General features: G+C 49.0%; 1 protein-coding gene across 2 annotated transcripts in view; it reads left to right on the top strand.

Moving 5' to 3' along the window:
- Nucleotides 1-619: 619 nt before the first annotated feature.
- kat2b (K(lysine) acetyltransferase 2B) overlaps nt 620-15,975 on the top strand; it is a 153,172-nt gene continuing 137,816 nt past the window's right edge. For both annotated transcript variants that reach the window (XM_072508734.1, XM_072508733.1), the window contains exon 1: nt 620-1,080. In XM_072508734.1, coding sequence (XP_072364835.1) covers nt 775-1,080 — 306 coding nt within the window. In that variant the 5' untranslated portion in view covers nt 620-774. The remainder of the gene's footprint in view (nt 1,081-15,975) is intronic.

Here is a 15,975-nt window from a genome sequence, read left to right as displayed (position 1 = left end):
CAGTTAGATTAAATTTATGGTTGTGGGTTGAGGCCCTTAAGTGGTTATTAATTTGACCACTTATGAAGGGTCTCAATTGGCTGGGGGGGGGGGGGGTTAAGGTCGACCACGGGCCTTCCCGCCCAAAACTTAATTCTGCTGGTGGCGGGGTTGAGGTATGCCCCCATGCCGCCTCATCAAATGCCCTTCCTGCCTGCAAGCTCAGGTGTTGGCGATGCCAAGTGAAACTATTAGCTTAACATATGTTGCATAAACAGACTGAAGGGGGTTGACCGAATACAGGACAAAAAAATAATAGCTATCAGTGAGATGAGGATTGCCAGATCGGGTGCAACAAAACATGGGAGAAGAGTGTAACAGCAGTGAAAGGTTCAATCCCCAAGGTTGGTAAATTGCTTGAGCTGCGTGAAGAAAATGATCCATTTAATTTCTTGTTGCTAATTTAGCCTTTCATTGTCATTGTGTTGGCGTTTCCATTATGCAGCCATAATTGAATTTGGACAATATCGCTTTGTTTTGTTTTTCTGATTGGAGTGGTGGATCAAAAAAAAAATGAATGGGGAATAACCTGGTGTGCGCCTGTGTGAGTTTGTGCTCCGTACCGCCTCTGGCGGGGTGCTGCTAAATGCTGAGGACTACATACTGTACACAGGGAGGCAGGGCAGGCAGTGAGCTGCCACCAGCACCGCTGTGGTCACCATTCCAGCCCGGATCACTTCCTTAAAAAAAAAAGCACAACACTGAGGCTCCGCACGTACAGAGTAGCTGGGAGCCATGGCGGAGAGCGGCGGCGGAGCGGCAGGAGCAGGACCAGGCGGGCTGCAGCAGGGATCGCCGCAGCCGCCGCCACAGCCACTGCCGGCGGCGGCGTGTGTGGGCTCCTCGGACTCCGTGCCCCCCGTGCCGGTGTCGCTGGCTGTGCCGGTTGCCAGCTACGCTGCGGTTGCGGAGAGCGGCCGTTCGGCCGCCGCGGGGAGTCAGCAGCAGCAGCGGGAGAGGATCGCGCTGAGGAAGGCGCAGCTCCGCAGCTACCCCCGGACAAAGAAGCTGGAAAAACTCGGCGTTTATTCCGCTTGCAAGGTAACCGACTGGAGCCTGCTGCCCCCGCGAAGGGGCAAAGCACAAGGAGGGGGAGGGGGCACTCGCTGCAAACAAACTAAACTGGCTTTTAGAAGCAAGCTTCTCCAATGAAGTGACATGTCAGAATTAATTATGTTTTGACTGTATTCGTGTCAGGTCGGCTTGTTTTGCAATAGGGGGCGGGTTTGTTTCTGACTCTGGCGCTTGTGTGTTGTAAACAACGTCGGGATTGCTACATGCTGTGTCATTTTATAAAACTCGATGACAGGTTTTGAGATTGTAATGTTTGTGCAATTTTCTCGCGTGCTGGTGTGGCAAATTCGGCTGTGTAATGTCAGTGAATGAGTTTATTTCAGGTTGACTTTTGATGCCGATGGGCTGCCAACGAAGTACATTCCTCAGTTGCAATAATGTTACTTTCCTTTCAAAAAAGTGGGGACTTGATATAGATCTCTGGGCTAAACAAGAAGATGCAGTTTTTTTTTCTGGCACAGACACTGATGCACGATTAGCCCGCGCCCATTTGAAGTGATGCAAACTTTGTGCTATCTCAGTGATTGCGGCGTGTGGCCCAGCATGGCTGAGTGGCTGTACGTACAGCAGGAGGTCCGAGTACGTGCCAGGCCAGCACACGTTATAGCTGGCCTGGATATTTGAAAGACAGCTGACACCTCTTACATTTTTGAGGGGAGGTGTGGGTTGCAGTATGGCTGCGACAGGTGTAACTGTTTCAGAAAAAGAGTCCCCGAGGAGCACGCAGGCCTGAAAGGGGGCTTCCAGGTTGCCTGATGCAGCACCGGCAGTCTTATTCTAGGAGGTGGAAAGGAGAAGAGATATCGTGTTTCCACAGGGGGTCAGGAAGCCCAGTAAGCATAAACTGCAAAGGAAATGGGAGAATGTAGCCATGGGGTCTCTTGACCTGGGGGGGTGTCGACATGCCACAAAGAGTTGGAAGGCCTCCCATGCGTGGTCAAGTTCAGTGAATGCATGTTCAAATGTCATCTGTCACCCACTGGACCACCAACCTGACATACCACTCAGTTCACCACACCTCTAATGCTCAGCCATCAGCTCGCAATCAGGGCTCATGCCTAACATTAATACGCTCCACTTCATTCTTACACTCTTGTCACATCTAGCAGCTTCCACATACATCCAACTATTCAGCCATGACATGTAAATCAGCCATTGCAACACATGCACTGACACTTTTCCTTCTCTCTTGCAGGACAAGGTCACATATAGGAGGGAGCAACAGAATCAGTGGGGGACAGGCACAACTGCATCTCCTGAACATTTTGGAGGAGAGGGTACTGCAAATTTTTGCAACCAGCGTTGCTGAGAATATTCAGATTGACAGTATGTTCCTACCTTATGCACCTTTCCAAATCCCTTTTGTGCTTTTCGATAACTGGCTTCTGGCCAATCAGCCTTGTAATGAAGGGTGTTAAACAAGAGTCAATATCTGATGAGGAAGTACTGTCATTTGATTTGATGCTCGCAGCTGCCAACTCATATTGGTACTATGTGCACATTAGAGGGTAAAATAGAGGTGAGGTTGAGTCACAGGGTAAAAGTGGGCTGCAGCTAGGACAGGGGGAAAGGGTAGCATGTGTCCCAGCTTCCCAGGTGGAGTGGTTGCTGACCGATTCTGCTGCAGAATACTCAAATCAGGGCCTCAATAGGATGACATGTAGGAAAAAGCTAATAGGTATGTACACAAAATTACTTGGTGTGTTGGTAGGCTTGCGACATGCCAGGGAGCATGGCGGATTCAGTCTCCAACTTTGCACAATGCTTCATGCAGAATTTGGAGACTATCCTTTCCAGTGTGGAAATGATAGCCAACCCCATGACAGCATTTATGGGCCCAACTGTGACACATACAAGCATATAAATTAGGAACAGGAGTAGACTACTCAGCCGCTCGAGTCTGCTCCGCCATTCAATAAAATCATGGCTAATCTGATTTTAACCTCAATCCCACATTCCTACCTATCCCTGATAACATTTCACCCCCTTGTTAATCAAGAATCTATCTTAAAAGTTTCAATCAAGTTGCCTCTTACTCTTCTAAACTCTAGTGAATACAAACCTAACCTCTTCAACTTTTCCTCATACGGCTACCCAACCATGATGCACCCTGATGCATCGTCTGGAGAACATATGTCTCAGTTTCCTTTGCAATACAGACAGAAGCAACCTTACAATGCTGCAGTGGAAGCACAGGCTGAGGTAATGAGATGCATGGGTGTTGCCATGCAAGCCTAGATTTCACAGTCTCAGCTGTCCAGCAATTTATACTGAGGCACCGCCTTGGGGCAGTGGCTCCATGATGTAAGAATCTTTTCTTCTCTCTTTTTCTCAGGAGGACAGCATTTGGACTTCCATCACTGCCCCTCCACCAGTGTTCTTGATCGTGCCTCTCAGCCAGCCTAGACCTTTGCCATCCATGCCGAGCTGTCTGAAGACATGTCTTTAAGGCCCAGAGTTGTTCATGGACAGCCTGCAAGGCCATCTGCAGTCTTCCCTTGTGAAAGCCAGCAGCCTTCCACCAGTCTTGGTCTAGCCACTGCGGGAGCAAGTCTTTTTAAAAATAAATTTAAGTGTACCAAATCCATTTTTTCCAATTACGGGGCAATTTTAGCGTGTTCAATCCACCCACCTTGCACATCTTTGGGTTGTAGGGGCGAAACCCATGCAAACACGGGGAGAATGTACAAACTCCATACAGACAGTGACCCAGAGCCGGGGTCGAACCTGGGACCTCGGCGCCGTGAGACTGCAATGCTACCACTGCGCCACCGTGCTGCCCTCGCGGGAGCAAGTCTAAGAGAACCAGGCAACGTAAAGGCACCACAAGAGAGGTATGATCCACAATAGAGGGAAGGAAAAGTGGGAAATTATGGAGCAATGGTGATGTAGGGATGTTCTTAAGGGAACTGGAGTCTGAGAGGCACCTGCAGACAGCCTCCTTCCTGCTCCTCCTCCTCCCTCCTGAGGTGATCACAGAAAGCCTAGTGGCAGGCGTGGTGCCCTTATGATGGCCAAATTGGATGAATGCAGCAGACCCAACAGAAATTTCAAAACATGCTTCAGTGAGAATTGGTGAGCTCCCCCTTCCCAATGGTCCAGGAAGCACAGCAATTGTTGGGAAACCTGATAGGTTGGTCCAATATGTTCCTGGTTGCAACATGGCACCATGTGGGGGTGAGTGACAGGTGGCAGTGGATAGTCATGAACCATGTGCGCAGAGCAGGTAGACCTGCTTCAAGCAGCCACCCTCTTGTTTGAACATGGCTTGAATGGCCGACTGATACAGGATCAAAGCATCGTGGCTGCTACTTGGGTCACCTGTGTTGATCAAGATGATGTTGCGTACATGGTTGAACACCAACTGCATGTTAAAGAAGTGGAACCCTTTGTGATTTCTGTACATCTAATTGAGATGTGGCACCTGCTAAACAACATGTGTTCAGTCGATGTCTTCTGGCATCATTGAGAATCTTCTATTGAACCATCCAGTTTGCTCTTCCTGCTTCTTGCTTCTTAGAGGGCCTTAGACGACTTCAATGTCCCGCCTGATGCAGCGAAGCCAGGATTCCCAGTTGACCATGCAATGTCAGCCAAAAGGAAGGATCCAGAGACATAGAAATTCAGGGCGATGATGACCTTGACAGCCATTGGTAACATTGTCTTTGCCCAACTCTGCGGCTGCAGGCACGTTTGAAGGAGGTAGCACAGTTCAGTGACCACCTCCTTGGTGAATTGTAGCCACTGCAGTCACTGCTCCTGGTTTAAATGGAGGTAGAAGAGATTTAAATGGAGGTAGAAGTTATCTTTGAATATTCCAGGTGGGTATGCCCTACTATTGAGAGCCTTTCCTCTCCTTCTGTGCACAGAGTCTGTGCTGTCAATGCTCCATCTCCCTTACATGCAACCCAACAGGAACTGCAATTATAGACCTCGTGAGTGGGAGCAAGATTTCTGCTCGGAGCCCCTCCAGCTCCACTCAACTCATTGCAAAAGTCCAGCACCCCTCCCTTTCTGAGTCCAACAACTTAAGAATTTTTCCAACAACCCAGTACACAGAACTTTCACGAACATTGTAGCGGGAAGCCAGAGGCGACATCTGTGGTGGTAGTGAATGTATAAGCCCCAAATTGAGATGATGAGGACTTTTTGAGGCGGGTTTTAGAGACGATTCCAGACCTGGACACTCATCGGCTGATTATGGAGGGAGATTTTAAAATGGTTCTGGATAGAGTGGAGAGGATGTTTCCACTTGTAGGAGAAACTAGAACCAGAGGACACCATCTCAGACTAAAGGGACGATCCTTTAAAACGGAGATGAGGAGGAATTTCTTCAGCCAGAGGGTGGTGAATCTGTGGAACTCTTTGCCGCAGAATGCCGTGGAGGCCAAATCACTGAGTGTCTTTAAGACAGAGATAGATAGGGTCTTGATTAATAAGAGGATCAGGAGTTATGGGAAGAAGGCAGGAGAATGGGAATGAGAAAATATCAGCCATATTTGAATGGCGGAGCAGACTCGATGGGTCGAGTGGCCTAATTCTCCTATGTCTTATGGTCTTGTGGATCTTGCTTTAGTTGTGTCCTAGGTCCCTGAAGGTGTCGGCTACGGCGAGGGAGTTGTTGTGGTTTATGGAGTGAATTGGGGGGGGGGGGGCGACATGTGGCGGTTTGAGAGGCCGAGAGTGAAGAGTTTTCGTACTTCTCGTACGTGCACCGGGTGTATTCCCGGATTGATTTATTTGCTTTAGACAAGTTGTTGCTGGTGGGGTAGAAGTATCGAAGTATTTGGTGATTCTGGTCGCTGACCACACACTGCACTGGGTTGATTTGCGGGTGGTGCAGGGGAAGGCTCAGCAGCCACAGTGGAGGTTGGATGTGGCGTTGCTGGCAGACAAGGGAGTTTGTGAGAGGGTGAGGGTGGCCATCCAAAATTGTGGAGCTGAATAATGCAGGGGAGGTTTCTGCCTCCACATTGTGGGAAGCGCTGAAAGTGGTAGTAAGAGGGTAATTTATATCAAATCAGGCACACAGGGAGAGACTGCAATGGAGTGAGAGGCTGAGGGTGAAAAAAAATGAAATGAAAAATGAAATGAAAATCGCTTATTGTCACAAGTAGGCTTCAAATGAAGTTACTGTGAAAAGCCCCTAGTCGCCACATTCCGGCGCCTGTCCGGGGAGACTGGTACGGGAATTGAACCTGCGTTGCTGGCTTGCCTTGGTCTGCTTTAAAAGCCAGCTATTTTAGCCCTGTGCTAAACCAGCCCCTCAAGGAAGACATCCTGAGGGTGGACTGGAGATATTCAGTGGCGCCTGAGGCGGCTACCAAAGGAGAGGGAGAGGCTCCAGATGGAGTTTGTGCTGGTGTCCACTAGAAAGGTGGTGGGACAGTTGCATAGAGCCAGGTGGACGGTTTATGTGTGATGCACGATCAATAACTACTAAAACAAAGCTGTAGTACAGCTGAAGGCTTTAATAAGCTAGACGTGTTCCCCAGCAGCTCGGGTACAGAATGAGGGCTGCTGGGACGGCACGGGTTCTTATACCCCGCCTATCGGGGCGGCGCTACCATACTCTACAGCCAATGGTAAAACCCCTAGGTTTAACCAATGGCACTTCAGCCTCTCAGGTACCGTAATACCTGATAATACCACATTCACCCCCTGTTTAAAAAAAGAGTCCGGCGGGGGTGGTGGTCTGCAACTACAAAATGTAACAACATGGTATAATCAGGAGATACTGTGATACCTCCTTACAGTGTTTAGTGATTATTTACAAGAATGTCAGACATGTACATTCAGTGTTTAATATTTACAGATCAGTTAAAATGTTGCAATCAGTCGGTCGGGTGCCCTGGTCGTCCTCTGTGATCGTCTGAGCCTCGGTGGTGACTGTTGCTAACTTTTGGTTGGTTTAATTGGCTCTGTTTTATAACCTTTGCTCTAGAGTCGCCAGGTATCTTTATGATACCGCCAATAGGTTCAAGTTCAAGTAACGATCAATAACTCAGTACACCAATTAGTAAGATTCAAATCAAAGCACATTTATTATACACAGTAAATCACTACTCATGCATAAACTCTACTTTCTAAGCTATTTCTATCACTAACAGGCCTATACTTAGCTTCGGACTGGCCCACCAGGTCAGGGGAACAAATGGCCTTTCGTTTGGGTTCTGAGTCTGCGGGATTCAAAAGCTGGCATGTACTGGTAGCTAGGAGCGCCTATCTCGTAACGAGCGTTGACTTGAGACTTCCGTTCTTTAGAGGCAGCTGGACAGGTCACTGTCAAGGGTTGGTTCGCGTTGCTGAGTGACCCTGTCAAGAAGGATGATTTGAACTTGGGGCCTTTACTTTATAGTCCCCAGGGACTTTCCGCCTTTCGGGGCGGACCCCGTACCTGGTTTCAAGTGATTGGACTTCGTTCCAATCGCTTGATTCGATTTCTCCGATGCTGAAGCGGTTCCCTGATCATTAGGCGGTCTTTAGGTGTCCGTTAACCTCTTTTTGTGTTTGCTCCTGCTGGCGCCGAGGAGTCTGGCTTAGCCTTGTTTACCTTAAATGTTTCGATTGTTCCCGGGGATCGCTCATTAGTATGTAGATGGCTGCTGGTATCGATGCTGTCTGGGCTTTTGCAGGATCTAATACACAGTAAACTTGCACCTGCTAGTTTCTGCCTGTGTTGGCTGAATTTCCCTTCAGCCTTTGCTGTTCTCCATTTTACGTCGAGAATTGGCCAACCCAGGTGGCTACGCTCCCACCTTGTGATCCTAATGCGAAGTGTGAAGGATCACAGAACTGCGTTGTTCGTCATTCCCTGACTCGGCGAGCACTCTTCTATGGCCTCTACACTGACCATAACTATGCAAGAAAATTTTAACTGACAATTCTAAGTGGCGCTATGTCAAAACAGGGACATGCATAAGAAAAACGGTACCTCTAACTGTCCTTCGTAGACTACACTCACTCAAACATTCAATCATACTAACTTCCTAAACAATACAGCCAAAATCATAGCAGCATTATTCACATTTTCCTGGCTTGGCAGTCAAGCTCAGGATTGTACAATCGCTCATGAAACATTTCATTATTCACAAAAAGGAACGCAAACGAATGTTCTTTATAATAGATCGCGGGGGTCTGGTCATAACCGAAAATAGGGGATCTTATCCTATATGCCGGGGTGCGAGCGCGGTAGGCTCTCCTTCTCCATTTCCTCAGACGAATAGTCTGCACGATGCAGCAGAGTATCGCCAATATTAGTAGGGATTCTATCAAGTAGGACAGGGAGTACCAGGTACCGGGGGGGGGGGTCACGGGGTTCGCGTTCGCACGCAACCAAATGTTCATTAGGGTGATGAGCAATATGGAGGATGTCCTCATGGTTCTTTTTCTTTCTCTTTTTCCTGGAGCTTCTGGGGTTCTGTGGGATCAAGCATAGTTGTCTGTTACTATCTTGGTTTAATATCTCGTCTGTTAGTATGTCTGTCCTTCAGTGCCAATTCTCCCTTTACAATTTGTCTCCATGTGTGACTCCCTCATTTTTTTTTTAACCGAATATTCCGGACAAGACACACTTAAAAATACTGAAACAGTGCGAGCCGTCTCGCAGGCTGTGCGATTTACCATCCAAATGTTTGAGGATGTAAATAGCATAGGGATGGCAACCTAAGGGTCACAACATTTTGAACGAAAAGTGCCGAAATACGGTGCGTATGGGCCTCGACGGGTAAGATTTGGATGGAATCCCCGGGTAGGACGGCGACCAATGCCGTGTGTGGTCTACCCGAGCGTAGCTGACCAGAGGGGGGTTCCCAGGCAGAGCGGGTCCCAATGCCGTTTCTCCACTGCCTGAGCAACCGACAAGAACGGGCAAGAAATGTAGTCATCGTGGTGGGTTGCTGTATTGGTTCTTCCTTCGAACCAGAAGGGCAGTTACAAACAGGGCTCTGTGTTTCTGTCGACACACGAGTTCCTCTGAACTGGCGTCTGGGACATTAACAAGTCTCTGTGGACAAACTAGTTCCTCTGAGCTAGTGTCCGGGACAAACTAGTTTCTCTGACTGCCAGTGGGCGTCAGAAGGGTGGTGGCGTGGGGCTGTGAAATTTTTTTTTCCGGTCTCACATACAACATTTAACAATACAACTACAAACAACATAAAACATGCTGCAGGTTCCATCAGAAAGGACACCGTTTTCTCCCAAGCGGTTCCTTTTTAAAACATCATCTGGACACCTCAGTTATCGGTTGCGAACAGGGTCACAAAGAGGTTCTCGTTTTGGGAGTCAGACTCAAAGTCGTCATCTTCTCCCGGATGCCAAACTCTGGAGTGTATCAGGGCGGATAGGGCTGCATGGTGTGATTTGGGATCCCTCTCGTCATTCCGGACGAGTCTGTATGAGTTATCTTGGTGCCAAAAGGTGGTGTATAGTTCTGTGGGGACGTAATCGGGGTTGCCATTGTAGGTCGGTGGTGGGGTTTGTTTAGGAAAGTGATCATGAAGGGATCACTTGAATCGTGGTCAGATTCGCTGGGTGTGGGTCCTGTTGCATGGGAATAGTAGGGAGGCGTGCTGTGGCTATTGTATAAGTCACAGTCGCTAGCGCTGCTGCTGCAGTCTGTGGGTGTTCCGGGACGGAGTCTAGAGTTCGGGGGTGGAGTCGGGGTTGAGTCCGTGGCTGGGATGGACGTGTTGGGGAGGGTAGGGTTATGTTGGCTGTGAGCGGGGCGTGGTCTGCTGCGTTGAGCATGACGTGGTGTGTGTGGTTCGACTTTCGTCCATATGCCTTTAGCTGGTTGATATGGAACAACGCAGTCTTTCCCTTGGGATACTTTATTTTGTAGACGGAAGGGCTGACTTTGTCCGCAATGGAGTACGGACTCGAATACTTAGGTGACAGGAATATGCTGGGGTTGTATATGGAGAGCATGACTTGCTGTCCTACACTGAACTCAGTCGCATGTACTGTCTTATCGAAACAGGCCTTGCACTGTTTCTTTCGTGTGCCTAATCGTACGGCGGCTGCTAGCTGAGCCGTTCTAACATTCTGTACCAGCTGTTCTACTGCTTTCTCGTGTGTGAGGGCCGTCACTTCGGGGCTGGTCAAATCTAATCCCAATAAAAATTCTGTGACTTTCATGGGGTGTCCGGTCGTGATGGTGTGTGGGGTGTAATCTGTAGATGTAGAAACCGTATTTCTCAAAAACATGAGTGCAAAAGGGAGGACTGAATCCCAAGTGGTGTTGTTTTGCTGGACCATTTTTCTGAGGGTGGATTTTAGGGTCCGATTCATGCGCTCCACGATACCACTTGACTAGGGGTGTTATGCGATGTGGAATTTTTGGGTAATGTCAAATATCGTGAGGACGTTCTTCATGACACGTCCCGTGAAATGGGAACCTTGGTCGGATTCAATGCTGCGGGGGAGTCCCCATCTCGTAAAGATGTGGTGGGTTAGGATCTTGGCTGTGGTCTTTGCCGTGTTCGTTCTGGATGGGAATGCCTCTACCCATTTTGTAAACGTGTCTATCACCACAAGTACATACTTATAACCATTCCTGCAAGGGGGCAATGGTCCAATATAATCGATCTGGAGGTTAGTCCAGGGGCCGTTAACGGGTCGGGTGTGACTAAGCTGAGCCTTTTTGGCATATCTGTCCGGATTGTTCTGGGCACAGATAAGGCAATTCTCAACGTAGTGAGTTACATCGTCTTTTAAACTCGGCCACCAACAGAGCTGCCTGAGGTGGGCTGTAGTGGGATCAATTCCCTGATGTCCATGACCGTCATGGAACAAACAAATGAGCTGATTCCTGTCCTGTTCAGGAACCACATAAAGGGTGTCTTTTAACACCACACCATCATGTGTGGTCAGTGCATTTTTAAACCTATTGTAAGGTGCCGTAAATTTTCCTTTTAAAATCTCCCTCACATTGCTGTCCTGCTTCTGGGCCTGCACTAAATCCTCGATATTAGTCTGCGAGACCTGAACTGCATTTACTGGTGCGCTCTCGGGGGGGTGTCCAAAAATATCCGTGCCTGGAACCTGCTTTTGCCAATGCGTCGGCTTTTACATTTCCACGGGGGGAGGAACGATGGTGACTACGAACTTTGATGATTCCAAAGGTCCTGTTCTGTGCTCTTTCTAAAATGTGGCGGAGTAATGGGGCTGAAGGAAGGGGTTTTCCGTCTGCGGAAACAAGTCGTCTTGCTTTCCACAGGGGTAGGAATTCCGTAAGGCTGTTGCAGACATAGAGGCTGTCCGAGTATATGTCTGCTGGGCTGGGGAAGGAATCTGGGTGTTCCACTATGTATGCGATGGCCGCAAATTCTGCTGCCTGCGCACCTAAGTGTCCTGGAAGTTTTATTGCGATTTCTTCTAGGGCGCGTCCTCGACATAAATGACGCATCCTGTTATGCGCTTCCCTTCTAGTATTGTGGAAGATCAATCCACATATATCCTCATGGGTTCGCACGTGTCTGTGTGCTTGGGGCTCTGGGTTGAACTACCTATCTTTCTGGGGGGGGGTGTTTTTGCAATAAAGGGGCCTGTGTTGTGGTGTGGTGAGATGATTACACATTCATGGGGGGTGCCTGGGTACTGTAGGTTATCTGCTGAGAAAGTGTGGGTCTTGGTCCTTTTAACAATGGTGTCCCGTCCCTGCAAAAGAAGGGTCCATCTGGCTGCTCTTATTTGACTGACTGTACCGTCCTTAAGTCGTCCGTCCAGTAAATGTTGGGTGGGGGTGTGTTCTGTGAGGATTGTGATGGGGTTCAGTCCGGTTATGTAAGAAAAATACTGTACTGCCCAGAATACTGCGAGCAGGTGCCTTTCACAGGCTGAAAATCCCTGCTCCACAGCATCTAAAACTCTGGAGGCATAAGCCACGGGTCTTAACTGTTCGTGCCGTTCCTGGAGGAGCACGGCCGAAAGGGTGCGGTCTGTGCTTGCTCCTCTATCGCGTAAGGGGAAAGTGGGTCTGGAACTTGTAGTGCGGAGCCTGCTATGAGAGCTCTTTTCAACGAGTCCACAGCATCCGTATGCTGAGGAAGCCATTCCCAGGGGGCTCCTTTCTTTAGGAGGTCTGAGAGGGGTGCTGCCTTGCTGGCGAAACCGTCAATGTGGTTTCGGCAGTAGCCAACCAGTCCTAAAAATGACCGGAGGGTTGAAACGTTCTGGGGAAGGGGCAATTTGGCAATCGAGTCAATCCTTTTATTCTCGATCTCACGTTTACCGTGCGTGATAATTGTACCTAAATATATCACTTTGTTTTCCAAAATCTGGGCCTTTTTGGGGTTTACTTTACATCCAATTTTCTGTAGGAGTTCCAGAAGTTCGTCCAGAAGCTCGATGGTGTATGTCTGCAGTAATAGGTCGTTCATATACTGGACCAGACATTCGGGGCGAAAGAATTTTGACAAACCATTTGCCAGCTGTCGGTGGAAAATGGAGGGGGAGTTGTGAAATCCTTGTGGAAGGCATGTCCACGTCTTCTGCTGATTTGTAAACGTGAAGGCAAATTTGAATCGGCACGCTTTTGCCAATGGAATGGACCAGAATCCATTACTGATGTCCAAAACCGTAAAGAATTGTGAGTTGAGTCCCTGTTTGAGCATGGTCTCGGGACTTGTGGCTACTGTGGGGGCTGCTGCGGTGGTGACTTTGTTGAGTTCCCGGTAATCGGTGGTCAGTCGCCATGATCAATTGGGCTTTCTCACTGGCCAAATCGGGGCATTATTAGTGGAGGCTACTGATCGAAGTACGCCCTGTTCTAATAAGCTTTCTATTACCTTTGAGATTTCTTCCTCTGCCTCTTGGGGAAATCCATATTGTTTTGGGGTCTAGGGTCAGGTCCTGTGATTTGTATTGAACCAGTCATCCGGCCACAGTCGTCTTTGTGGGTCGTGAATGCTGTTCTGTTCTTTTGTAAAACTGCCCTAACCTGCTTGTCCGTACTAATTGTGGTTGGGTCAAACCACAATTCGCCTACTGCGCTAATCTTGTTTGCATATCCTCCTACGGTGAGCACTGCGGGGGCTCTTGTGGATTTTGCCATTCTCCAGACACACTGGTTGACTGGATCAAAGGACAGATTGTGGGAATTCATAAAATCTATGCCTAAAATGTGTTATAGTGTGTGGGGTAGATCGACTAAAACTATGGGGTGCTTGATGGTGATGTTACCGATTTGAATGGGTACAGGGGCTTTGATGTGTCCCTGTTGTGAGTGGCCTGTAAAGCCGCTGAGGGTGATGGTGGCTGTAGTGGGCCACGTGTCCTTTTGAAACATGGTGGAGGAATTTATTGTGGTGCGGGACCCTCCTGTGTCCCAGAGAAACTCGATGGGCTGTCCCCGCATCTTTGCTGCAACTACTGGTCGGCCGGACCTATCCCAAAGGGTCGCAGACCCAACTGGGGGAGCCCGAACACCGTCAGTCCGTTTTGTTCAGGTCCATCTGATCTGAACGGGTGCTAACGCTATGTATGGGCTCTGTCTTATTCTTATTCAGTGTGCCTGCCTGCTGGGCTCTCTCTCTGGCTTTTGTGGGGCATTGCATTCCCGTGCAAAGTGTCCTAACTGTCCACAGTTGTAACACTCCTGTGGCTTTTGTGGGGGGCTGTTCCTGCCTTCGTTCACCCATGCGGGGTTCTGGTGTGTTTTCACTGCTTGTATCTCTGCTTCTGTCTGCTGTTCTTCGGGATTTTTATTCGTAGGTTTGTTTTGAACAGATTGCTCCAGGTGCGGGACAATCTTTTTACAACCCATTTCTCATTATGAGCCTCCTCTGAGGGGTCATAATTCGCACAAGCTTTTTGTCCTGTTTCTGTGGCATGGGAGATAAGGGGTCCATTTGGCCATGCTGTCTGGGGACAAGTGGGCACGGTCTAAGTCGCCGAAAACCGCTGCGAAATGGATCCACAGGCATCCAGCAAACGCTGTGGGGTGCTCGGTTTTCTTTGCCTGCACTTATTGAGGCCATCTATGGGGTCACCCCTGTTATACCCGATCGCGTCTAGGATCGCAGTATGCATTTCTGCAAGGGTGCCTCCTCCTACATTCTGTGGGTCAGGAAGGGCTGCTACGACCGAAGGGTCTAGACTCAAAATTGTGAGCTTTACATGCTCTCGCTCATCCAGGCCTTACATGGTAGCCTGCTGTTTTACTCTGGCAAAGAAGTGGTGGGGGTCTGAGGTGGGGAGGAAGGTTGTGATCATTTCGCACACGTCCCGTAATTGGGTCACGGTTAAGGGGGTGGTGTAAAGGAATTCCGCGTCGTCCGATGTGGCTGTGCGATGGGTGGTGACTGGGTTCATTGGAGCCTGAACTATCTGCTCTGTGGGGGGGTTGGGGCGCTTTTCTCTTCTGGGGCTTTCCCTGCGCACATGTTCCCTGAACATATGTCTGCGCTGTCTCACTCAATTCTTCCCAATCAGGGCCGTCTTCCTCATCTAACTTTGATCCAAAGGTTTCCTGGAATCCTTTTTGAACAAAAGCAGAGATTGCAGTTCTGCAATCTGCTTCAGGCACTTCGCGTGGTCTAACGAGGTTTGTCTTTGCTCCGTGGTGGCAGCATGGAGTGCTTGTAACGTTGCCTTCAGGTCACTACACTGCCTCTGCAATGCCTCTACCTGCTTCTCGGTTTCCTCTCGTACCAGGACTGCATGTTGCGTGTCCTGATAGGCCTTTTCGTACTGGGATTGGAAGCTGCTTAGGTGCGCCAGACAAGACTAGTGTGCCCACTTGGCATCATCCACCTCTCCGTCCTTTGCTGCTAACTTCCTTCTTAACTCTAGGTTCTGTTTCTCTACCTCACTGACATCGACCTTGCTCATTCGATGAATGCCTTCTATCTCTTTTCGGAGCATCCTAACGACCTCTGTGCCTCGCAATTGTGCCAAACAGGACACGATTGCCATCGGCTTGCGAGCTTTTCCTAAGCTCTTCTTGTGAATCTCGCTCAGGTTCTCCCACCAAGTATGTCCTATACTCCTGGGACCTGTTTCCTCATTTTCACAGAATTCGCTCCAAAGGGGCCATCCTTTCCCTTTGAGGTACTTTCTGATTTCCTCTTCCCAAACGGGACACTGTCCTACTCTACTGCTGCTGGTCGCTGCGACTGTGAATTCTTTGGGGTTCATGAGGCGTTGCATTGCCATCTTTCCTATCTGAATTCTTTCTTAAATTTGGAACGAGGGGGGCTAAGGCGGTGCTGTAATTACGGGTACGGCTTTCGCTATTTTCCGAAATACAAACTCCCGACAGTTTTGTCGCAACAAAAAATGTATCAGTTTTACCTTATCACCCTGTTAGTTACGCATGCATTTAACAGACTTCCGAATTATGAGGATTGATCAGAACTGCTTGAACACTTGTGGGTTTTTTCTGTTCCCAATTGGATTTCTACTTCATATTTTGGGTTCTCCCGGAGTGGTTAAGCCACTTCTAGATCGGGTCCCGTCAGGATGTCGCCAGTAATATGTTGCTAACGTTTGGTTGGTTCAATTGGCACACAGTAAATCACTACTCGTGCATAAACTCTACTTTCTAAGCTATTTCTATCACTAACAGGCCTATACTTAGCTTCGGACTGGCCCACCAGGTCAGGGGAACAAATGGCCTTTCGTTCGGGTTCTGAGTCTGCGGGATTCAAAAGCTGGTATGGACTGGTAGCTAGGAGCGCCTATCTCGTAGTGAGCGTTGACTTGAGACTTACGTTCTTTGGAGGCAGCTGGACAGGTCACTGTCAAGGGTTGGTTCGCGTTGCTGAGTGACCCTATCAAGAAGCACGATTTGAACTTGGGGGCTTTACTTTATAGTCCCCAGGGACTTCCCGCCCTTTGGGGCGGACCCCGTACCTGGTT

This window comes from Scyliorhinus torazame, chromosome 6 (assembly GCF_047496885.1).
Source record: "Scyliorhinus torazame isolate Kashiwa2021f chromosome 6, sScyTor2.1, whole genome shotgun sequence".
Classification (NCBI taxonomy): Eukaryota; Metazoa; Chordata; class Chondrichthyes; order Carcharhiniformes; family Scyliorhinidae; genus Scyliorhinus; species Scyliorhinus torazame.
The sequence above is the reverse complement of the archived record's forward strand: the minus strand, read 5'-3'. Positions and strand labels throughout refer to the sequence as shown.